The sequence below is a fragment of the Manacus vitellinus genome, unplaced genomic scaffold, assembly GCF_001715985.3.
Source record: "Manacus vitellinus isolate BGI_N305 unplaced genomic scaffold, ASM171598v3 scaffold_51_pilon, whole genome shotgun sequence".
Lineage (NCBI taxonomy): Eukaryota > Metazoa > Chordata > Aves > Passeriformes > Pipridae > Manacus > Manacus vitellinus.
In genome coordinates, this window is record NW_021940620.1 from 5,243,184 (window position 1) to 5,266,413 (window position 23,230).

At 52.6% G+C, this 23,230-nt stretch overlaps 2 protein-coding genes across 4 annotated transcripts; one reads left to right on the forward strand and one right to left on the reverse strand.

Annotated features, from left to right (window-relative positions):
- Positions 1-537: 537 nt before the first annotated feature.
- Positions 538-20,432, forward strand: TCOF1 (treacle ribosome biogenesis factor 1). Of its 3 annotated transcripts, XM_029962988.1 has the most exons (18): positions 538-644; positions 1,113-1,168; positions 3,836-3,978; positions 4,701-4,807; positions 5,075-5,426; positions 6,250-6,350; positions 6,771-6,995; positions 7,629-7,898; positions 11,793-11,967; positions 12,132-12,274; positions 14,137-14,310; positions 14,548-14,797; positions 15,029-15,117; positions 15,839-16,067; positions 17,122-17,688; positions 18,755-18,855; positions 19,397-19,433; positions 19,899-20,432. In XM_029962988.1, exons 1-17 carry the CDS (start codon positions 540-542, stop codon positions 19,427-19,429), a joined length of 3,120 nt encoding a protein of 1,039 aa, XP_029818848.1. In that variant the 5' UTR covers positions 538-539; the 3' UTR covers positions 19,430-19,433; positions 19,899-20,432. The 3 variants fall into 3 exon arrangements, with proteins under 3 accessions (XP_029818848.1, XP_029818847.1, XP_029818849.1); XM_029962987.1 differs by lacking the exon at positions 19,899-20,432 and having other exon boundaries at positions 19,397-19,892; XM_029962989.1 differs by lacking the exon at positions 19,899-20,432 and having other exon boundaries at positions 15,032-15,117; positions 19,397-19,892.
- A 444-nt stretch (positions 20,433-20,876) lies between these two features.
- Positions 20,877-23,109, reverse strand: CD74 (CD74 molecule). The gene is made up of 5 exons (XM_029962964.1): positions 23,011-23,109; positions 22,683-22,773; positions 22,103-22,291; positions 21,679-21,771; positions 20,877-21,534 (listed from the first exon to the last, which is right to left on the reverse strand). Exons 1-5 carry the CDS (start codon positions 23,086-23,088, stop codon positions 21,527-21,529), a joined length of 459 nt encoding a protein of 152 aa, XP_029818824.1. The 5' UTR covers positions 23,089-23,109; the 3' UTR covers positions 20,877-21,526.
- Positions 23,110-23,230: the final 121 nt, after the last annotated feature.

Sequence of the window (23,230 nt, forward strand, 5' to 3'; positions counted from 1 at the left end):
CTTAATGTCCACTCAGCATTAAATCAGCCCCGAGGATTCAGCTCCGGAGCGCCGTGGATGAATCCTGCAGGAAAATCTGTTCCAAAACGCACAGAGTTACACACGGTGGTGGTGCAAGTAACCCGCCCGTGCCACCCCCGCCCCCTCCGCTCCCAGAGCGCCCCCATCTCCTGCCGAGGGGGTGTGAGGGGCCCAGCTCCGGCCGGGCGAACCCCCCTTTCCATCCTCCCCCATCTCCTGCCGGGGCGGTGTGTGAGACCCCCATGGAGCGACACCCCCTCCTCGCCCTTCCCTTCTCCACCTCCCACCAGGGCGATGTGCGGGGCCTCCATGAGGTGACTCCCAGCCGCCCTGCATCGCCCTCCATCCCCTGCCGGGGGCTGTGCGAGAGACCCCGGAGCCGACCCCATCCGCCCCCCGCTAGCACCAGAATCCCCCCAGTGGTGCCTCGACGCCCCCCTCCGGGACTACATTTCCCATGGTGCGGCCGCGGCCGGAGGCGGAAGTGGACGCGCGGCGGCACGGCAACGCGGAGTGCCATGGCCGCCGGTGGCGGGCGGGAGCTGCTCCGCCTCATCCACCAGCACCTGCTGCGCGGCGGGCTTCGCGCGGGCCGCCGCGAACTGCAGGCGCAGACCGGGCAGGTAACGGGGGCGGGACGCGCCGGCGCCTCGGGGGAGGAAGCTGGGCCGCGGCGGGGGGAATGATCCCGCGGACGCGCGCGGGCCCTCGGCAGGGCCCGGACCCCTTGGCACCCTCAGCGCCCACCGGGTGCGACCGGCCGGTGCGGGGCCGTGGGGCTGCGCTCGTGGCTTCCGCGGCTGCACGCTGGCCCGCTTGAGCCCACGTGGTGTCCCGGCCCCGAGCCGCCCGGGGGAACGGAGGAGGCTGGCACCCCGCCGGGTAGCGGCTGTCCCGTACCGGGACCATCGTGCTGCTGCCGGGGGGACCCGCAGGGGGACACGCTGTCCTGCGGGATTCACCGGGACCGTGTGTGTGGGGATGGCATGGTCCCGTTTGCCCGCGGGTTCCTGGACGGGCCCCTGCGGTCTCTGGTGGTCGCATCTCGAGACGGGGCTGATGCCTGACTGGTGTTCCTTCTGCTTTCACAGAAGTTGCTCCCTTCCCTCTCGACCTCTCTCGAGGACATCTTTACTCACTGGGAAAAGTAAGTCAAAGGGCGAAATGAGTATCAGATAGATTCCAGACTGTGCTAACATGGCATGTGTGATCTTTATTTGCTAGAATTCCCAGTTGTCAGAGTATTTCCAATGATAACTGTGCTCAGCAGACTTTTCTCCTAACCTGTGGTTTCACAGCAGTTCATTTCAGATGTTCAAGATTACTGTGGTTTTAAAATTTCCTGAGCTTGGAGATAAGTTGTTACTTTAGTTTTGAGCAGCTGCTACTGTTAGTGCTGGTTAATACTATAATGTTATGAGGCTCACGGTAGTGCTTTATTGTCAGAAATCTGTTCCCTGGTTCTGTTTCACTTTCTTTTTAAAGCCACGTGCTTTGCAGGGGCATTGACCCAGGAACAGAGACGTTGAGCAGATGTTGAAATGCCAAAACTCTTGCAGGGACTTAAACCTTGGCATAGATCACAGATGATCTGGCTCAGAGGACATCTTTTGGTTTCAGCCTGTCCTTTCAAGCCCTGATGTGTTCCCAGTGCTTACATATTCCCCACGGGAAGGTCTGCAGTGTGGGGCCTTCCCATCCGTGGGGTGCAGTGACAGTGGCATCTACCCAGGGTTTGCTTTGGTTGGATGTGTGAGTGCAGGGCTGCAGGGAGGCCTTTGGCAGCCTCAGCACTGGGTTATCCAGGGAATCCCTGGAGCTGGGAGTGCTGGAATGAGGATGCTCCTCAGCACAGCCGTACCAGCAGCCTTGGGAAGTGTTTCCCTCAAAGGTGTGTTTTTGCTGGAACACCTCATGCCTTGCTGCAGCCTTGGTCCCTGCTCTTGTGCTCCACACTTGGGCAGGAGAAAAGCTGGGTCTAGGTGAGGGTGTAGCAGCACAGAAAGAGGTTTGCAGTTCCTGCCTCTAAAACAGTTTGTTGTTCTTGTGGGTGATGATGGTGACCTTACCCTGCCTGCTGCAGCAAACACTCCCAGACACTGCTGCTGTTAAACCTGGGGGCAACAGGGGACTTGCATCAGGTTTAATTCCTTTTTCTTCAGTGTCACCCTTCTGTTGTCGTCCTGCCCCACAAAGGTGTCTGTTATTCCTGATCTGCCTGAGCTATGCCTGGTTTGGAGTCAGAAGGAGGGATGTGTTGACCAGTAGTTCTCTTTATCCAGAAAGTGTCCTGGAGTGCTCCTGTGACTGAGCTGCAGTTATTACATCTTGTCACTCCATAGGGTTTTGGCCCTAAAATGTCCTTCCTTAAATTACCCTGTGGCTCCTGCCCATCTCACCAAGGTGTCCTTGGTGCTATCCTGCAGAAACTCTTCCAGAGTGAACCTGAAAGCTGAGACTTGCAGTTACAGGAGTGGCCTCCCTCCAGAACTGCATTTACTCTTAGAGGATGCAGGGAGTGAGTGGGTGGAAAGGTGCCTGGGGACAGGAGAAAGCTGGACCAGCTCAGTCCTAGGAGCAGCCAGAGCCCTGCAGCCCTCAGATGCTCTGGAAAGCTGCAGGGACAGTGCTAGCAGACACCACATCTTCCCCTCACACAGAATCCCTGAGCTCCTGATCACTGACAGCAGCCTGTGTTGTGCTATCAGCTGCCACTGGATCAGGAAGGTGTTGCAGGATCAGAGCTGCCTGTGTGGGCTGCGTGTTGTTTTATTAAAACAATTAAGGGATTATTGGAGTAGTTACCAGGACTTTGGAATAGTAAACATGCCTTTGGCTTAGCCTGCTTGCACGAAACTTGCTGTTACAGCTGTGCTGCTGGAACGCTCTGGTGACAAGCACAATCTTTACTCGCCAAATTGTTGGACTAATCTTGTTTTTAAAACAGATGAACAAATAAAATGAGCTAAACTGGCACAGAAGTGAGGATATTTGCCTCTGATAATTGTGTGTCTCAGGGCTTAGAAGTATTGCCTATATGAATCACACCCTGTGCCCAGTGTTATCCTTGTATTGAAGCAAATGTGTTCTCTTTAATTTTCAAATGAAAGCATGGGTAACTTTAGCCCACATCATCTGTTCTGGTCAGGTAGGATTTAGAGCCTGGAGGAATCTTTCTCCAGCTTAATGTTTTAACCCAATTGAACAGCTCAAGTGTTTAATGCTTATCTGTGGCCTCTTCCTCCCCTTTTTCCAACATATCTTCTGTAGGTCCAGCCCCTTTCTTTCTTAAACCTCTCTGCAACCTGACTTTCTTGCCCTTTTGACCTGGGAGCCCAAGTTCAAATGGCTTTTACAGCCTTCAGATTCATTTCTTCTGGTCTTGTGGAATACCAAGACCTGTTTGGGGATCACTGCCCTAACCCTGAGGCTGCACTTACTACTCTGTGGCTACAGCTGCCTCCTGGAGATGGAATTTGTTGTGTAGGATGCCTTAGCTCTGCGTTGAACACCGTCCTGACCATATATTTTTTTTACTTCTCTGCTAAAGTGAGAAAGAGTCTGCTTAGGGCACGGAAAAAAAAGGTCTAGGTTCAGTATCTCCTGAGTATTGCAGGGATATGTTGCTCTTGGGAGTTCCCTGAGGACTAGAGATGCCCCTTGCAGGTTAGAGAATTATTTCTCCCATCCCTTTAGGAGCCGTAGAGGAATTACACTGCCTGTCCTGGAGCCTCACCTGACAGTAAATGAGTAATTGTATTGCAGTTTGTTCAAGATGTATTTTATGGCTTTTGACACCATTTCTCTTCCCTAGAACTCCCCCAAATTCGAGGAGAAGAAAGTTGAGTGATGACGAGGCAGCCATCCCAGAAAAGATCAGAGTTCCTGATCCCGTGAGCAGCTCTGAGAGCTCAGAGAAAGAAGAGGATGAGAAAGAAAAGGCAAAAGCTGCAAATGGTAGGAGCCTTTCATCTCCCTGGAGTTGACAGAGTAGGACTGGAGGCTTGTGTAGGAGCAACCCAACTTGCTTGGCTAGAGAAGATGCTTGTAAAGTGATGGCTATTCCCTTGTGCTCATAGAAAAATAGGACAACTAATTTAGCACCCTCTTCTCTTCTCATGTGGAGTTTCTGAGGAGCACAGATGTCTGCTGAAGCTAGAAAAAAAGCTGTTATGATTCACTGGGGAGGGATGGGTGTTGTTGCTTGGATGAAACCTTGGGAACCTCTCACTGTCCACTGTGGAGCACTAGTTGGTCCCAGGTGTGTGTGGGGTCAGCAGGACGGGCCTGTTACATGGGTGAGGGAAGGACTTGGTCTGGAAAGCCAGTGCCCCTGTCTGAAGTGGGGATAGATCCCTGGTGCAGCTGATGTGGGTGGCGTTGGCTTGCAGAGTCTAACAAAAACCCATGTGTCTGATGTATTTTGGCTCAGTTCATCTGCTGTAGACTAGCCTTTGAAAACCTGCAGATCTTGGCAGGTTCCTTGTCTTGGTGCTGGGGAGAAGGATGGGTTGGAGGAGCAAAGCACTTGTCTGTCACAGGGACAGCAGTGATGGTGGTGTTGGGGCAGGTGTGGAGATGGGACCCTGCCCTGCTGCTGGGACCTTCCTGCAAACCAGAGGCCACATTGTTGTGAGAAACACACTCACAGAGCTGTTCTGTGGCTCTCTCCTGTGCAGCAGCCAGCCTTTCTCTGGCCACGAACTCAGCAGTGACTGTAGAAAGCAGTGAGGAGGATGAGTCCTCGTCAGAAGAGGAGACGCCGGCTGGGAAAGGTGCAGTGGCGGTAAGGCAATTCTCGTGGCTTTGAAGGCTGATGGTACTCTGAGGCCAGGACTGTCCCAGACTCCTTGGCATGTGTAGAATTGTGAGCTGAGGTGGAATTGTTATTAAAATGACCCTCCTGTGCTGCCATAAGCCTTCTCGCAGATGTCTGTCTCCCAAATCCTTCCTTAAAGCGCTTGCCTGGTTGCCAGATTGCTGTTGAAGGTACATTGTCTCCAATTTAGCCCCTCATCTGTGTGTAGGCTTCTAATTTTCATGTTTCCTGTAGGTAACACCAGTTGTGGTGGGTGGCAAAGCTGCCAACTCCCTGCATTCTCCTCCCAAGCCCACTGCCCCAGCGGGCAGAGCAGCGGCACTCCCTGCTCCCGACAGAACTGTGCTCTCCAACAACAAGCAGCAGCCCAATGCTCTGGCTGCAGCTCCAGCTCCAGCCAAGGCACAGAAACTGCCTGCTCCTGGGAAGCCCAAACATGCCACAGCAGCTGTGGCCAAAGTAGGGCAAAGCAAAGCACCAGTAGTGAGCAAAGCACCGGAAAGTTCCAGCAGCAGCAGCAGCTCCTCATCCGAGAGCGAGGAGGAACAGGAGACACCGACTGTGAAGGCCCCAGCCCCCAAAGCGGGTAAGGAGCCTGCAGGGTGTTGTAAATGTGTGTGTGTGCTCCAGCTCTGCTGTGAATCGGGTCTGAGACATGCCTTCAGCAAGTTCCTTTCAGCTCCCTTGCTGGAAAGCTCAGTGATGCTTGTTCCTTGGGGAGGCTGCTAGAACACTGCAAAGCAGCCAGCTCTGGAGCTCCGTGGGATGAATCCAGCGTGCTTGCTCCCATTTCAAGCAGCAGATCCTGTGCTAAGATGTCTGTCTGGCAGCACCCAGCACTACAGGGTTGGGGGTAAAGCATAGTGTGTCCACAAGAGATGCAGTACTGATATTACAGATACTTTCAGCTTTTTTGAAAGGCACTGCAGCGTTTTCTCTTTATTCCCAATTGCAGATGATTCGTTTGGAGTTTTGAAGTCTTTAGGGAAATCCTTAAGTGCTTTGAAGTGTGTGTGTGTGTATGTGTGTGTTGGAGGAGGGGGTGAGGCACAGACTGTTGAAGCTCTGAAAATGATCCTTCTCTTGGCTCTTTTCCAGAGGAGGCCCAGCCAGGCTGGGTACCCCTGCCTGTGGCCGGGCAGCTCCCCGTAGGGTCAGAGGGTGGCCAGGAAGCATTTCCCATCTCTGCCTGCACTCTTGGAGTGGTGTTTGTGGGCCAGTGTTTGTCTGGAAAAGCTGCTCCCAGCAGGCCACTGATGCTTTCAGCAGGGCTAGGTCCTCTTCCCTGCAAATCCCTTAGCCCTCTCTGTGGCTTGTTTTCTTTCCCTGACTTCAAAAGCCACATTAGCATCGCTCTCTGGGGGCTCAGAGCAGGCAGCAGCTGTGACATCTCCTCACTTGTGTTCCAGAGCCGAAGCAGGCGGCTGGGGCTGCCGAGAGCAGCAGTGAGGAATCAAGTGAGGACACATCCTCTGAGGAAGAGGAGCAGCTGGCAACTCCAGCCGTCCAGGTAACCACTCCAACACATTCTTTGTCCCTAAGAAGTCACTTCCCTTCTTTTGGAGATGAGAGGAAATGCTGCAATGCTGTATTCTGACAACACCCTTTACCTTGGGTGTGTGAGATCCCCAAAGCCAGAGAACATGCTATGTGGCTTAGAGCCCCATTAACCCCTGCTGGCATCAATCATTCCATCCCAGTTTCTACTAGTGCCTGAAGCTGAGGGAGATCCTTTGATCTGTAGGAGGTGATTGGTGTGCAGTTTCACGGATGTAGTCAGGGAGTCTGTGGAGAAATTGGCTTTTTTCAGATACTCCACAACCCAAGGGTCTGAACGAGCCTGTCCTGGTCAAAGTTAGCAAGGCAGCTTGCTTTAAAACATTCCATGCAGCCATTTTCTTCTGATTCTCCTGTTCCCTTTTGTTACCAGGCAAAACCAGCTGTGAAAGCAGCACAGTTCAATGCAGCACCTGTGAAAAGTGCACCTACTTCTCCGGTGTCTCACAAGAAGAATGCAGTGAAGCAAACAGTGCTGGCACCAAGCCACACCAAACCTACATCCACAACGGTTCCAGGGGCTGCGCAGCCCGTTGACACATCAGAGAGCAGCAGCTCATCAGACAGTGAAGATGAAGAACTTCCTTCAGTAACCCAAGTGCGTCTGTCTGAAACTCTCTCTCTCCTTGCACACCTCTGAGGGCTGGGAACTGCAGTGAAAAGAGAATGTTGTAAATGCACGTAGTGTGTAGCAAACTCTTGTTGGGGGTGGGAGGAAAAGGCGTGGGGTGTTCAAAAGCACCTCAGTGTCTTGGCTCTGAGCTTTAATCACCCCACTGTGCCTTTCTTAAAACAAAACAAAAAAATCCGTCAGTACTTTTAAATAAAAAAGCCTCCCAGTAATTCCTTTACCATCTGAAGAGGCAAATTGTCGTGGTGGAATTTGCTCCTCAGGTTTAAATAGCAATAAATAGTGTCTAATTTGTCAAGCTGTAGTGCAGTCCAGCTTCCCAGCTGTGGAGAGTGCAAAGTGCTGCCTTGTACCTCACTGGAGGGGACTATTAGTAGCAGCAGGCTGATGAAGAATATCTGGTCTTGCTTTCTCATCTTGGGAGACTATCCCCACACAGCTAGATGAAAGAATTCCTTGTGTCCTCCCAGTCACTAAACTTTCTTCAGGGTTTGCCTTTCCCAGGGGGCTCTGAAATCTCTTCCCTTGATTACAGTCTAAGCAAATGAATTATGCTGCTGGAGAATTTGCCTTATTTCACTCTGTTCATGTCTTGTCCAGACAAAGTCACCTCCAAAATCCTCCCAGGCCGTCCCATCCCCAGTGAAACCTACACCAGCAGCATCACTTTCCGTCAAAGCATCTCCAGCAAAAACACTTCCAGTGTCACAAGGGAAGCCAGCACCAAAAAAAGCAGTGCCAAAGCAGGCTAAAACCCTGCTGGGAAGGACTGCTGCTCCCACAAAGCCTGCTGAAAGTGTAAAGCCAGTGGAAAGCTCTGACTCTTCAGACAGTGAAGAGGAGGATCTCCCTGTGCCCATCAGCCAGAAGGTAGGTGATCCTTATTCAGCCCAGTGCCAAGGGATGGGGTATGCAAGACAGATGTTTATCCCTTAAATGCTAATACTGATCTCTTGAAACACCAGAAGTATGTTGTATCTCCCTTAGAGAGGAAGATCTTCCTACTTGGAAGCAATAAGTACAGCCTAACTGTGCTCACTCAGCCATACTAGAGGAGGGTGGGGGGTACCCTGTTTGATACCAGTTGTTCTCTTCACTCGTGCATTGCCCCTCTGGAGTGGGCCTTGTGTGCAGGGTCACAGGTAGCTTGGTCTTGGCTCTCCTGTGAGGGTTTGGTTTGAGTTCTTTAACCATGAGCTCAGATTGGACCCAGGTGGCTAAACTCAAAGGGAATTAAATCCCACATGTTGTATTGAGACCTTCTGCCTTGACTCTGAGCTGCAGGGCCCTTCAGAAAGTGCCCTGAAAGCAGCCTTTTGGAGGTGGCACGTATTGTCTGCAAGGGAGGAAGAGAAGCCGGGGGCAGAGCCTCACGTGTCCGTGCAAGGAGGCTCTTTGTCAACACGTCCTTTCAGTATTGACAGGCAGGAGCCAGCAAGGCTCTGCATTTTTGTCTTCATAGCCTTGGTCTGCTAAGGTGGGTGGAGGGGGACGCATCTCTAACAGTTAGCTCTTGCTGCTCTCTTCCTGCATGATTGATTGTATGTGAGGATTCAGCTCTGGGTGACAGGAGCAGCTATTTTGATAGCTGTGCCATGGGGTCCTGCTGCAAAACCATCGAGACTCGTCCGTTTTAGCAGGGTTGTAGGTGAAGGATGTGCTGGGGTAGGTTTGTTTCCCCCAGTGTTGATTCTGTGAAGCTGTCAGCAGCAAGTTTTACCTGCTGGTTTAACCACTTCAGCATCTTCCCTCTTGCAAACTGACACAGCAAGGAAGAGCTTGTCATCGAGGGAGCTCTATTTTTGCCGAAGAGGCTGTTTCTTGCCATGTTAGTAACCTACAGGCAGAGACCACGAGTGAAGCCTGAAGACAAACCATTGGGCTTAGCTGTGTCCACAGTCCTGTCCTCCCAGTCAAACTCTTCTTAGCTCATTCTCACCATCTGCTACTTGGGCATATGCTAACCACTGACTTACTGTATCCTGCAACTTCCTCTGGCTTCTGTGCAAGATCCAAACAGATACAGAGCGTTGGAAGCTGCTTCATCCTTCCCTGTGGGGGTGGATTAGCACAATTAAAATGAACATCATGCCTAAATTGAACTGCTTAATTGGTATGTTTACCCCTGAAGACTCAGGAATATTTAGTTAAAGAAGTTGACAAGGTGTTTTGCATATTTTTGGGGGGGAAGGATGGTGATGGGGGACAGTCTGACCCTAAAGATGCTGTGAGCTGCTTTTCTTTCGGAACAGCTAATTCTGCTCTGCCTCTTCTCCTGGACGTTTTGAGCCAAAGGTGGCACTTGAACCCTCTATGGACAGGCTTTTGCTTCTGTTTACAAGGAGTAGGTGTGAGATGCACGTGAACCCACGTTTTGGGAACCCGTGTCTTCCTTGAGCATCCCGGGAAAACCCACGTGGGCTACGCTAGCAGGAGCTGTGCCTGCAACTTTTTATCCTGGACTGCAGGCCCTGTGGGGAGAGGCCAGATCTCCAAAAGAGAGACTCTTTGAACCCTCTTGCCCCTCCCGAGCACTTGACAGCTGTACCTTTGCTGGGCCATGACACAGCCGAGATACTGGTCCCAGTCCCCATCCCGATCCGATCCCGCGGTGCTTCCGTGGTGCACAAGCAGCGATGGAATGTGGTTGTACAACGTGCTGGGCGCACGTGGCTCAGTGTTGTTCCCCCTGTTGTCATGCAGTGCTGCATGATGCAAATGGACCCAGCGAGTGGCAGATGGGTTGTGCGGGAGCTGAGTCATCACACTCACGGAGCCGCAGGCAGCTCCTGCTTTGGGGGCTGGAGAGGGAGCAGGAAAAATGATTTCCTCTTGAGTTATTTTCCTCCTCTCCGAGTTACTTCGGTATCTGTGACTCCCAAGCTGTCAGAAGCTCTCTGCCTGTGTTACCTGCTCCCTGGGTGTAACTCGGCCGTGCTGCCAGTCTGATCCCACCTGCAGCTGTCATCCATCTGATGGGGATGGAGGGACCTTGGCCTCCTCCCAGGAAGATCTGAGGAGTCCTGAGGCTGTGCAAACCTTACGGTGATTTCTCTGTGGATGCTGTTGTGTTCTTTCTGTGTTAGGATGCTCCTGCATGGCAGCTTGTTCCCACTCCCTTGCTAAGTTAGGAAATCAAGCAGCCCTGTGCTGTGCATCCGCACAGGGGGAGAAACCAGTCCTGTTGCTATGAAGGGCTTAAAACTGAGTGAGTGGGCTCTGATCTTGGTAAGCTCTTCCCTTGCACAGCAGTGCTTGGGACAGCAGGGAGAGGAGCTAGCACGCTCAGAGTAATGCGTGTGAATTCTTCTGTGTGCTTCAAGTAGTTCTCTCTCTTCAGCTTTGCAAATCTGGCCTCTCTCCTGGAGATTGTGACTCACTGGTATCAAAACAAAACGGAGAATTGAGGTTTGCAGTCCCCCCTCCCCAAGCACTTGTGGAGGTTTCTGTTTCTCTAAGCAGAGTCAAAATGTACTTGGCTTGTTCGGAGAGCTGTTCTGTAATGGGATAAACATGCAGATGCTGTTGTCTGTTTAGTGTTTGGCTTGGAGATGATAAACACTGCCCCAGTGGCAGGCTGTGGCAGGGCTGTGCCAGGAGGCATGGTAGGATTGGTCTTTTGGGGGGCCTGCTAGGCTGGTGCTCTCTGCTGCTGGGGTATATCACTGTGTTGGCAGCATGGCAGGGGGTGGCAGGGGCGATGCAGCTGGGCAGGACTCTCTCGTTGAGTGCCAAAGCAGGCTGCCATCACATGCCAGGGGGACAGGGTCTGCCTGCCCTGGCAAACACGACGTACTCTTTGGCAGAGCAGCCCAGAGATGAGCCATGAGTGGAGTAAACGGAGTGGGTGCAGAGCACTGTGAGCCTGGGGAGTATCTGTGGGGGGTGAAATTCCCAGATCTCTGCACAAGTGCTGCCTGTCCCTCTGCCACCACTAGCATTCAAGGTGCAGGACGGGGGTCTGCAGCCCTCAGCACAAACTGGGAGAGGGACCAGGAAGAGAGAGAGTCTCACTTGGCAGTTGTGTGTCTGGGACTGAGATGACTGTGGCTTCCTAGTGCTGACACAGCAGTTGCTTTGGGAGGTGGCTTGTGGCCTGTCCTGGGACATCAGTGTCGACAGGTGCTGTAGAAAGTAGGTGTCAGAGGTTTTTTTTGTCTGGGGATTTCTGAGACCTATTGGCACATCAGTTTCCAAGGTGAATCCCAGTCTATCTCTGCCTGCCCTCTGTGTCCCCAAACCCTTGTGACAGCCCTGTGTTAACACTGAGCCCTCCAGCACCTCTAGGATGTAGCTGCTCTGTTACTGTCTCTGAATCTTGCAAGTGTTATGGCACAAGGCTTCCCAGCTCCGTAGATTCCCTGAGCTGTGGGTAGGTCAAACTTAAATAAAACTCTTCCTTGGAGTGAAAGGCTTGGGGTTGCAGTGCTTTCTCCTCAGGCTCCTGTCCAGCCAGTGTCTCTGCCTGAAGAAGGAATTGCTGTTGTGTGCTTACGAGCACTGTCAGCCTGCATGCTCGTGAGTGAAACACTCTCGGGTTTCCTGTCAGAAGCAAATTGCTAAATGCAGAAGTATGTGTGTACAGCAGCTCAGTCCAGGCAGTAACTGAAGCCTTTTCCACTCCTAACGTGCCAAGGATGGAGTGTTGGTAACAGCTGTGTTAGGGTAAAACAAAACCCAACTTGAGCTGAAACTGCACTTAAACTCCTAAACAACACCTGTACTAACACGGCATTTCTGGGCCTGTGTTTCTGTTTTGTTAAGAGGTTAACAGAACAGCCCGGGCCTGTTCCCAACCTGAGCCAGACTGCTAAAGCTGGGCCGCCTGAAAAAGCAGTGGGAAGCACCTTGAAAAGCCAGGTCTCAGAAAGTGGGAGCAGTGACTCGTCTGACAGTGAAGAGGAGTCCCCTGCAGCACAGAGGCAGCCTCCACAAGCTGGTGAGTCTCCTGGTAGTAACCACGATCCCTCACCTGCATCCTCGTGGGTTTCCTCCTCTCCCTTGCGCATGGAACAGTGCAGCCTGTTGTGATAGCTCCTGCTCTGGATAGCCACAGAGAGCAACTCTTTCTCACAATGACAATCTCTTATGGTTTTCCTGCAGTGAAAACCAATTCTGTGCCCCAGCCAACAAATGTGAAGAAGGCACTGGCTTCGGCACCAGCCACAGCCCCTCCAGCTGTGGACAGCAGCGATGATTCCAGCGAGGAGTCAGATTCAGAGAACGAAATAGTCCCCCCTTCTCAGGTGAGGAGCTGCTGATGCACTGGGTGTGTAGGCTGCTAGTTCTGCAGCTCAGGAGGTCTCAGGATTTGGAAGGTGGTAGTTGTGCAGGTGATATGTGATTCAGGGGAGCCCCCCCTTGGCTGGATCAGGTTTTCTTGGCAGTGTCCGTGGATCTGGGTGCCCGTCTTGGCCACAGCAATCTTACAGTGTGTGAGAGCAGGGGGGGTGTGAATGCTTTGACAGGAACACGAGTAGACACACGAACCCAGACCTCCTCTGGGACTCTGTTGCCTCTGCTCTACTCTAGGAAGTAAGACTGGAAAAACAGCCAAATCCTTCCAGGCAGCGTCTTTCCATCAGCTGTGTAGCTCCAAGGCAACCCATTGCCTGATTCCTCCCGAAAGCTTGGAGCTCTCTGGACTCCTCTTCTGCAAGCCTTGGGAGGATGGAAGGATCTGTCTTGAAGGGTAGCACAGTGGTCCTGCTGCCTTTCAGCTAGAGGAGCCAGACCCTGCCTTGGAGAAGGGAGGTGACTTCATATCTGTGCTGAGAGCACGCTGAGTGTCATGGAGCTGATCCCAGTGCTCCCACTGGAGTCTTTTCGTGTCTCCATGCCAGTCCTGCAAGGCTGTGGCTGAGCTCCCTGGGGACAGAGCTGCCTTGGTGTGAAGCTCTCTTGGGTGTCTCTGCGCTTCTGCTGCAGTTTGAGCCCAAGAAGCTGCATGAAAAAACACTGACTGAGGAACGTTGCTACCGTTCCTATGTGGTGGTGGCTTGGCTGGTGCTCTGAGCCCAGGGCTTAGTGGCCAAGCACACTTCATATCCCACACATACCCATCCTCTGCCAGTGCCTTTGCTGGGAGAGGGACGTTATGTGCACTCAGGAAACCCTTCCCCATGTTGGCCTGATGCTGTGGCTATGGAAAGGCTGTCTCCCGCCAGCTGATGGACAGGCAGCCAGCCTGAGCAGTCCTTGCATAAAGCATGTTTATAGTACTAAGACTGTATAAAATAATGCAGCTGCTGTAACTTGAGCTTTGTGTGAGAGGGCTGAGAGCTCACACTGGATTGGTGGCTCTGCATGGCAGAGCGTTGCCTTTTCCTTTCTGAAGGCCAGATGTTTTGTGAGGGAAATGTCAGCCCACAAAGGCCCAGCTTGTCAGAGATCTGGAGAGGCAGAGCTGCTCACGTAGCCTTTTTGGTAACACAAACAAGGAGGCCAAATGCTCCTTCGTGGCTCCTGCTCCCTCCTCTGCTGGCATTTGTGTCTTGACCCTGTCGTCAGTGCCTGATTTCCATGCCCCTGGCTCTTCTATTTTTAACTCCTCTTACATTAAGTTTGATGGGAGGTTTTAAATGTGAGGCAACAAAACTGCGTCTTGTTAATTTGCTCCGTAATCTGTTGCTGGCTTGTGGACCTGGAGGCAGATTTTCTCTGTGATTGGTGTCTTTGTTTATCCTTCTTACCAATTAACTCTTAGTGTGTGATTTTTAGAGTGTAGAAGACATCTTGGAGTTCAAGTGGTAGCTATGCAAAGGTTTGCAACTGCAGTCTTGCTGGTGCTGCAGTGTGTAGGGATTCACAGCCTGCAAGCACAACACATTTTGTTTGCCCTCCTGATGGGTGCCTTTGGGGCACTGAGCTAATGCTTTTGCACTCCTGGGGTGCTGACCCTTACTGCTGCTCATGGCTGTGCCAGAGGCCTCAGAGGCTCATGGGAGGCAGAGCTGGTCTGTAAAGGAGAGAAGGAAAAAAAAAACAAAAGGCCTTGGTGTTGAAAATGATGGAAAGGCTCATGAGTTAGTGCTGGATTGGTGTATGCTTCTTTATCTTTTCCTTCCAGGTTGTGCTCTGTCGTGATTTTCTTTCTCATCTGTTTTAGAGTCTACCCCAGCAGAATGTCAAAGTGACTGCGGTTTTGAGCACGGTGGCTGCAAAGGCCAATGCCACCCTGCCCGCAGGGAAGAAGGTAAAAACTCCTGCTGTCCCTCCAGCAAGCAGAGTGTCTGAGAGCTCCAGCATGGATTCCTTGGAGCACAATGTGCTGACAGGAAAGGTAATGATGGAGGAGGTGGGGAGCTTCTCTGAGGAGAGGGAGAAGATGGGTGTGCTGGGGTCTCTGTGTCCTGCCTGAGAGATTCTTGGGCTAACCCTGACACGAACTGCAGTAGTGTCACCTGAAGAAGGGCCAAGGTGGTCCAAGCCCATCTGCTCTGGGCTGCTGCTTATAGTTCATGGACATGAGCAGTTAGTTATTCCTCCTTTCAGATCTATCTCATTTTCCTCTCCCTAGGCCCCCGCTGCTTCCAGCTTAAAGCAAACGGTTCCTGTGGGAAAAGCTCCTCCAGCCAACACTGCCGCCCCTCAGGCTGCTTTGCTCCCAGAAAGTTCCACTGGCAAGGTGAAGAAGCCAGGCCTGCAGCCAGTGCAGAATGCCCAGCTGAGCCAGACCACACTGCCCACCCAGGCAGAGGACACCACAGACAGCAGCAGTTCCTCTGACAGTGACGAGGAGGAGGCGCCCAAGGAGCCCCCCAGAACTGGTCAGTTCTCTCCAGAAGATGCTTTAAGTGCTGTCAGGGTGGAGACAGTGCTTTGCTACCCTGTGGGAGATGTGTAGTGGTTGGAGAGTGGTTCCCTCTCTCCAGTTTGGCAGAGCACTCCTCTTTCTTTGGAGGTAGAAGGGCCTTTTGGTGGCAGTACCTGTGCTGGGTAGGTGAGCTCAGCTCCAGACAGCAGTGGTGGTTTTAATGGGATGAACTCTGCTCTTCCAGCAGGCTCGCTGCAGAAACCAGGAGTGACCCAGCCAGCCCACAGCTCCTCCTCAGAGTCCAGTGAGGAGGAGGAGGAGGCAGCATCACAGGTATGGGACCTGAGCAGGCTGGGATCCTCTCATGTCTCGCAGCAGGCTCCTAAGTAGGATTGAGAGAGGACTCAATCCTCAGCCACAGCAGACAGGGTGCTGGGTGGGTTTTCCAGCAGAGAACTGGGGGCCCTCCAGTGGAGTGGTGTGAGCAAGATTTTTGGTGGGGGAAGAGGGAGTCTCTTGGACCTGGAATGCTTCCCCAGGCAGCCAGCCTCGGGTCCAGGGTTCATGGTGCCTTTGCTGGGAGAAGAGACGGGAGGAGATGGTACCTTGCAAGGGTTAAACCAGGAGAACTGGTGCACAGTGCCAATAGCAGCAGGAATTTTTTTCCCCCACTTTTATTTGTAACTTAACCCGTGTCCAAGCCATTAAATTCCCTTTGTAAGTAACGTGCAGGGCGTGCAGCACATCTGCAGTGCATTAGCTGTGCGTGGGCGCACACTCATGGCCAGGAGCCTCCCCCAAGCCTGCCTTGCTGGGCGAGAACAAAGAAGAGAACCTCTGGCCGCCAGCTCTCATGGCTGTCAGCTCAGCCGGTGTCTGTCAGGGCTGGCCCCTCTCCTGGTAGCCCTGAGCTCTTCAGAGCTGGCTCCACCAGTGGCCAAAGGTGGGCCCTTCACTTGGAGTATGAGGACAATAGCAGCAGAGACAGCTCTGTGTGTCTGGTGTGTGGGAGGCTGCCCTGCTGTGACTCCTCAGTGTGTCTGTGCTGTTTCAGTCCCTCCTCACAGGCTATCTGGGCTTCTCCAAGGCCCCAGCAGCACCTCAGGCCCCAAAGACGGTTCCTTCCCAGCCTGTGGGTGAAGTGGGGCCGGGGAAGGCAGCTGTGACTGCTGCAAACTCTCCCGCCAAGGCCCCTCTGAAAGCAGCCCCAGCCGACAGCTCAAGCACTGACAGCAGTGACTCCGACACAGATGACAACCAGGTGGCTGCAAACCACAAAGCAGGTGGGTCTCCTTTGGCAGGGCTGGGAATTTGCTTGTCCCTGGAGCAAAGCCGTGCTGGCACAGGAGGGTGACACTGGCAAGGGTGTCAGTGGGACGGGCCGTGTTCCCAGTGTGTCTCCATCACGGAGCCCAGCAGCGTGGAGTGCTGCTGCCGTCTGCTGGCTTCCCTGGCCATGGCACAGCCCTCTCCCTGAACACCCTGCTCATGCTGGCTGCTTGTGAGGCTCAGTGCTCAGTGCCTTTGTCTCCTCTGAGCTCTGCTTTATCCACAGTAATTAACAGGAGCAGGGAGGGCTATCCCTGGAGCTGAGGCACACTGCATTGGTGTGCTGAGGTAGTGATGGCTTCTGTGGAAGATTCAAACACTGGCTGAAGAACATCTGCTACACAGTGCTGTTATTTAAGCCTCCCATTGGGCTGTATGCCCAGTGCTGTGTGGGGTCTGTAGCATATCTGGAGCGCAGAGCAGGGGAAGCAAGTGGGAAGACCTGTGGAGAAAGGAAAAGTCCCACCATTTCCCTGGTTTGTTGGCAAATAGCAGAAATTGGAGCTGGAAGCTGCTTCTGCTCTGGTGTGAACTGTGGCCTGGCTGTGAGCTCTGGCCTGCTCTAGATGCTCAAACAGGTCTGTTGGCCCCTTGAGCACATAATTACATCATGCAAAAGAGTGTTGAGGAGGTCAAGGCTATATATGGGCTCAAGAAGGCCCAGGTGCACTGGGGTTTGCCATGGATGATGGTTAAACATGGTGGTGTGGATACCCCCACCACCTTGGTAAGTCCCTGCCTTACTGGGAATGGTGTCCTGGGGAAGGACTGATCTATCTGTGCTCACCCATCTTGTCAAACAGCCAAAGCTGTTGTGAGTGTTATCACCCCCTTCCCTCTCCAGATAATTGATCTCAGGCTGAGGCATCTTTCTTTGACTGCTATAGGTAGCCAGCAGGTTTAGCTTTCTTGTGAGGAGAAAATGCATATTTCCATCCTCCTGTGACTGTGGTCTGTGTAATGAGTGCTCCCTGAGTTGCCTTCTCTCTCTTGTCACTGTTTCTGCAGAAAACAACCCCCCTTCAGGGCAGGAAGCCACAGAAGCCTCCAACAAAGAGAAGGTGGCAGGAAAAACAGAGCCAGGTCATGCCAGCCGCAAACCTTCACTCAAGAAAGCCTTGGCAGCGAAAGAGAATGATGTTGGTGCAAAAGAGGTGCAAGTGACCCCAGCACCATCACATGCCCCGCTCTCCGTCCCACAGTCAGGGGAGCCAAGCTCAGGGAGCGAAACCGAGGTCACCACTGCTGCCAAAGTCCCTGCAGTGCAGGCAGTGGAAGGATTGGAAGCGAAGAAGAAGAAGAAAAAGGAGAAAAAAGAAAAGAAGGAAAAGAAGAAACCATCCTCCACGGCAGACAAGGCTGTGAAACCGTCTAAGAGCAAAGACAAAGAGAACAAGAAGCAGAAAACGTCTCAGAAGCGGAAACTGGGGGGAGAGGATGGGGCTGTGGGGCAGCCCAAGGAGAAGAAACGGAAAGGGCAGGCTAATGAAGAAGTACCCAAAAAGAAAAAAAAGAAAGAAGATGGTGACCCGGAGAAGACGGCAGGCAGCAAGGAAAAGAAAAAACCAGCTAAAAGTAAGCATGCTACACTTGGGGCCTAGTTGGCAGTAGGTTCTTGCAGCTGATGCATGTTCAGCCTCCAGTGCAGGGCCTTGTAAGTAGCACCCACTTCCCTATTGACTTCCTGCTTGGCTGCTTCCCTCTTAAATCAGAGTCATTTGGGTTGGAAAGACCTCTAAGATCATCAAGTCCAACTATTAACCCAGGCCCACTCCCAAACCATGTCACCAAGTGCCATATCTACACACCTTTTAAATATCTCCAAGGATGGTGACCCCACCACTACCCTGGACAGCCTGTTCCAGTGTTTGACAACCCTTTCAGTGAAGAAATTTTTCCATATACTCAATCCAAACCTCCCCTAGCTCAACTTGGGGTTATTTCCTCTTATCCTGTCACTTGTTACCTTTCTACAGCTTGCCATTCTGTAGTGCTCTGCCTGCTGCCCTAATCCAAAGGCCATTTTTTTCTTTGCAGTGCAGCCTGCATTTGCAAACCAGAGCTGGTTCTGTGCTGGATCTTGTAGGCTTTAAAAAAAAAAAAAGAAAAGGAGATGGATTGACTGGGCCATATCTGCTGGAGTTTCTGTTCTGCTGAAATGCAGCCCTTATTTTTGGAGCAGACAGACTTGTCCATTGGCCCTCATGTGGGCAGTTGGACATGGGTGAGCTGAAGCCTCTTGGAGCATTTGTGCTGAGCTGAACCTCATGCCCATCCTGTGTTAGCAGCTCCCCTTGCTCTCATTTCTGGCATGTGCCCAGCTCCTCCAGCCCTGAAGCGGTTCCTTGGAGCGGGTGGGCAGCAGGATATGGAAAGGAGGGAATCCTATGTAATTCCACCCACATGTGTAGACAGATGGTGGGATCAAATTGCTCTGGCTCAGAGGTATTAGGGAAACATCCCCGGATACAGCTGCCTGTAGCAGGCTTCTGGCCTCATCCAGTTCCTGCTCTGGAAAGCTTGCTCAAGTTTGGATGTGATCAAAAACTTACTGGGGGCTCTCCTGCCAGTCTGTGCTCCCTCTCAGAGGCTGACAATACCAGAATCCCTCTCTTAGTTGGCTTTTCTTTCCGTCTCCCAGAAAAGAAGACTGGAAAAGAAAAGAAGAAAAGCAAAAAGGTGTCTTTTGAAGGGGAGCCTGTAGCAGATGGCTCTGCTGAGGTTCACAAGAAGAAGAAGAAGGTATGTGCCAGACCCTGGGCTGGGGTACCGTGGGCAGAGCTGTTCTGAGCCATGGCTGTGGTGCTCATCCCATCCTGGCAGCGTACCAGGCTAGAGAAGGAACAGAGCCATGTCCTGGCTTTGCTGGCAGTACAGAGGAGCCTGCAGTTCACTGTGGCCAATCTTGAGAAATCTTGAACTTTGTTTGGGATTAGGGTGGCTCGAAGAAGGGCTTGTTCTTGTATTGCTGCCCCAGGAGAGATCCCTGTCCCTGGAAGGGTCAAACCCAGGGGCCCTTTTGGTGGCAAAGAGAGCCTGTCCAAGGAGTAAGTGCTGCTCTTCAGCTCTCTGTTCATCTTGTTCTCAGCAGAAGCTGGAGCTGCTGAGGGCTTGGCAGGCTACTGCATCCCATTCCAAGGGCTCAAAGGGAGACTACAGGATGTTCCTCATGGTGGCTACCACCTCCACAGGGACATATCCAGGAAGCCTCTGTGGCTTTGCTGGGTCCTTCATGTTTGCAGTGCTGATGATCATTATTTATTTCTCCCTGTTTTCTTTTTAGAAGAAGAAAACAGCTGAGCCTGAAGGACTGTGAGAAGGTACATGGCCTGTAGATGGGGACTATCCATTGGTACCTCAGAGCGGCGGTAACCTTGGCCAAATTCAGAACTCCTGGGCCAGTTTTGGGAAGACAGTGTGCCCTCTAAGTGGTCACTGAGCCAGCCTGGCCTTAGATTAGAGGGCCAGGGAGTGGAGCAGTGTGAGGAATGTCATGCAGCCGTGTGCTGGCTTCTCTGGATGTGTCTGACCTCAACTCTTTAGCTGCTGAGAACTGGATATCCAGCTTGGATGTTGCTGACCTCTGTCACCAGCAGAGATGAGCGGCCTCTGGCAGTGTCTGTCTGTCCCTGCTGACCACAGGGAGCATGGAAGAGTGATGTGGATTAGATGGTGATGTTGTAGCCACCTGGAAGTGGACCAGATGCCTCTGCCCGTGCTCTGCTCAGCTGTGAGGCTGTTCTCCTCCTCCCCATCCCTAATGCTTTTAACTCCTCTCCCCAAAGGTACCGCATTCCTGTGATTAAGGATTTATGGGTGAAGATCAAACAGAAGAAAGGAAAAGGAAGCTCATCAGGAGAATTCCAACTTTTTTTTAAATATAATTTATAACTTCTTTTAACTGTGACTTTTAGAGCAGAGCAGTGTAACTTTCTGCCTCCTCCTGCCCTGCTGGGGCCCAGAGATGTGTTTATTGTCCCTCCCCATGGAACAGAACTGGAGAAGGCAGTTTGACCAGAGCAGAGCACAAACTGCTTTTCTCCTTGTTGACACCCAGTCGTCCCTTTCTCTTACCACAGAGCTATATTTTTAAGAGAAACCTTTACCTTTTTTTCCCCTCCTCCTTCTGTGACTTGTGGTGTCAGTCCTTTTGCTACTACAGAAGAGAGCTCGGGTTTCCTTTTTATTCTAACACTGACAGTAGTGATTATCATGTCCGTGGAGTTGCACTGAACAGCTGTGTCCAGCAGTTGTTCTCAGCCAAGGCAGAGTCAGTTTTTGTGTTGTTTTTTTATGGAGTACAAAATAAAACCCAACAACATAAGATTTTGCTTCTGTTACTTTCAAAGGAAGGGAGGTGACCAAGACCACCTGGTTCTGGAGGATGTTGTGTGTAGGAGAGCAGAGCCCAGTGTCTGCCTGGGTTCATGGGCACTGTTTCAACCCTTGGGGAAAAAAATAATTGTTTTCTTCCTGCTCCCTGGGGACAGACTGGGATCTAGGAGGTGAGGAAAAAAGGACCACATCCCCTTGTGCTCCCTGGGTGAGGGCAGAGCTCTCTGGCTCCAGGAGGGAGATGGCTCCTGGCACAGGGGGCTGCTCCTCTCCTCTCCCCCCACCACTGTGACTCACTGAAAGGAGATTTCAGCCTCCCGGGCCATGATGGGGGCCAGGGGGGAAATCAAACAAGGGAGGGGCCAGCAATGGGGAAAGAAACACGTACAGTCCTGGGTGAGGACACAGGTGTCCAAGTGTTGCAGAGATTTTTCTTTATCCCTTTTTTTATTAAGATGCATTTATTTTTAACCTACAACAGCTGCAAACTGCAAGCACAGCCCTGCTAGAGTTGCTTACAGGGCTTTCTTATTCAAAAGTTTATTTGAAATAATTAGCTTTTGAGCTCATTTATAAAGGAACAATCAGATATATTCAGGAAGATTAGAAGCCCCTCTGCCCACGGTTACCCACTGCTGCGGCTGTAGGCGAAGATCTCTGTCTACAAATCTGAGCACCCCACAATAAAAACCCTCTACTCCAGTAATCTAACAGGGCTCCAGCCTACGGGGATCAGTTAAGAAGCTGGTGGATATTGTTTTGCTGCTTTTAATGTTCATTTAGTGCAAGGAAGCATTAATTCTTCAGCAGGGGTGAGCTCTGCCACTGCCTAGGTGCTGTGGGATGTCGATGAGCCAAAGGGAACAGGATTTATGGATCTGACATGGTTGAAATAATTTTCCAGCCTGCTTTACCCACCCTCGGAGGGGACACTTTGTCTCTAGCACTCAGAGTCGTGGCAGCTCAGCCCCAGCTGCTGTTCTACAGCCGGGGAAAGGTCAGCGATGTAAGCGCAGAAAAGAAACGGGGGAAAAAAACAGACAGGAGCTGGGATGCTGGAGGCAACTGCTGGCATCTTCTACTCTGCTGTGGGGGAAAAAGAGGAGGTAGTCAGCAGGACAGCTCAAGGACCAACCAAAACCCCTGTCTCCATCACAACCTCCCCAGCAGCGCTTTGGTGCTCCCCCAGGAGCTCCCCTTCCCGGTCCTGGACTGCACTTGGACACTCACGTTTTTCCACGTTCAGCTTGAGCGTGTCCACCCCGGAGAAGATCATCTCGTCCGGATCCGGGGTGGCAGCGGCACTGGTAGGAGCAGCAGCCCCTGCAAAGGGAGGGCAGGATATGGGTGCTGGACCCCAGGGCTGCCCCATCACACCCCATCCCACAGAGGGCAGTGGGGGAGAGGCTGCACCCACTGCTGAGCTGGGGGCTGGGGGCAAGGGGGGCTCGTGGAAAACCCTGTCTGCATACCTTGGCTCCACCTGCAGAGACCTGGGGTGGCTTTAAGGGTCCCCTCTAGTCTTAACATGCTGGCACCAGAGGGGTGCTCCCTACAGCGTGGATGCCTCTCCTCTCCTAGCTCTCCTCCTCCCTAATCCCAAGCAGTCCTTGCATACTGCTCATTCCTCTCCTTCCCCTCCCTGGCAACCTACCAGAGCAGTCCAGCTTTCCCCGAGTAGCAGTGCCCTCAATCTTGGTGCCATTTTTGTAGCAGCACCAGCAGAAGCCAGTGGAGAAATGGCACTGCTTGGGCAGGTAGTCACCGTTCTCATCGCACTGTGGGTGGAACCGGCCTGGATGGACACCCCCAAAATTGGCCTCGGCCTGGCACTTAGTTTGCACTAGGGTAACAGAAACAGAGGGGAGACCCCATCAACCTCTCCCTTCTCCCTGAGGCCCTTCTCCCCCTCAGCAGCCTCAGCAGGAGATTCTACCCACAAGCAGTTTAATTTAAAGGTGAACAAGCCCCAGCCCCGTGACCTTTCTCAAGCTCTTGGGCTAGCCAGGGGTGGAGGATTTGGGGTGGTGCTCCAGCTGTTCAGCCTTTTGCTCACCCCAAATGCCCTGCATGCAGCAGACAGAGATGCTCTGTGATGTCCTATAGGCCACCAAGCAGAGGCTCCCCACGGAATGAACAGGACCATGACCGGAGGGAGGGCTTGGCTCCCTGTGGGATGACCCATGCCAACACCTCCCTGACCCTCCCCAGCTCAGCAGCCCCATCCCCAATACCTTTAGTTGCCGGGATTGCCTTGTTCTCCTCCGACTTGGGGTTCTTGGCCATCTCAAACAGCAGCCAGTTGTACATCCAGGATTCCATGGACTGCAACGAGGGGGACCAGCACATTAATGGGCATGGGGGGAATTCACCCCAGGGGAGCTGTGCCATGAGCTCCAGCTTGGCCAAGGAAGGTGGTGAGCACCATCCCCTTCCCTGGGGTGGGAGTGGCCCAAGCCTGGCTCAAGCAGCCCTTCATTTTTCCAGGTGGGGACATTCCAGTCCCTCCCCCAAGCAGGGGACTCCTGGATGGGGAAGAGTAGGATGGCAGCAAGCACTGACCTTCAGGTCTGCGTGAGCCATGGTGTTTCTCAGTCTCTTCACATTGTCCAGAAAGTTGTCCTTCAGCTCCGGGAACATCTTCCCGGGGTCTGCTTGCTGCAAAGAAATGACCACAATGAGACAGGGCAAAGAAAAATCAGGTGGGAGTGTGCTGATATCATCCAGACAGATGCTGCAGGAGGCCAGGAGCTCCCACCAGCACCCCAAGAGACCCCGAACC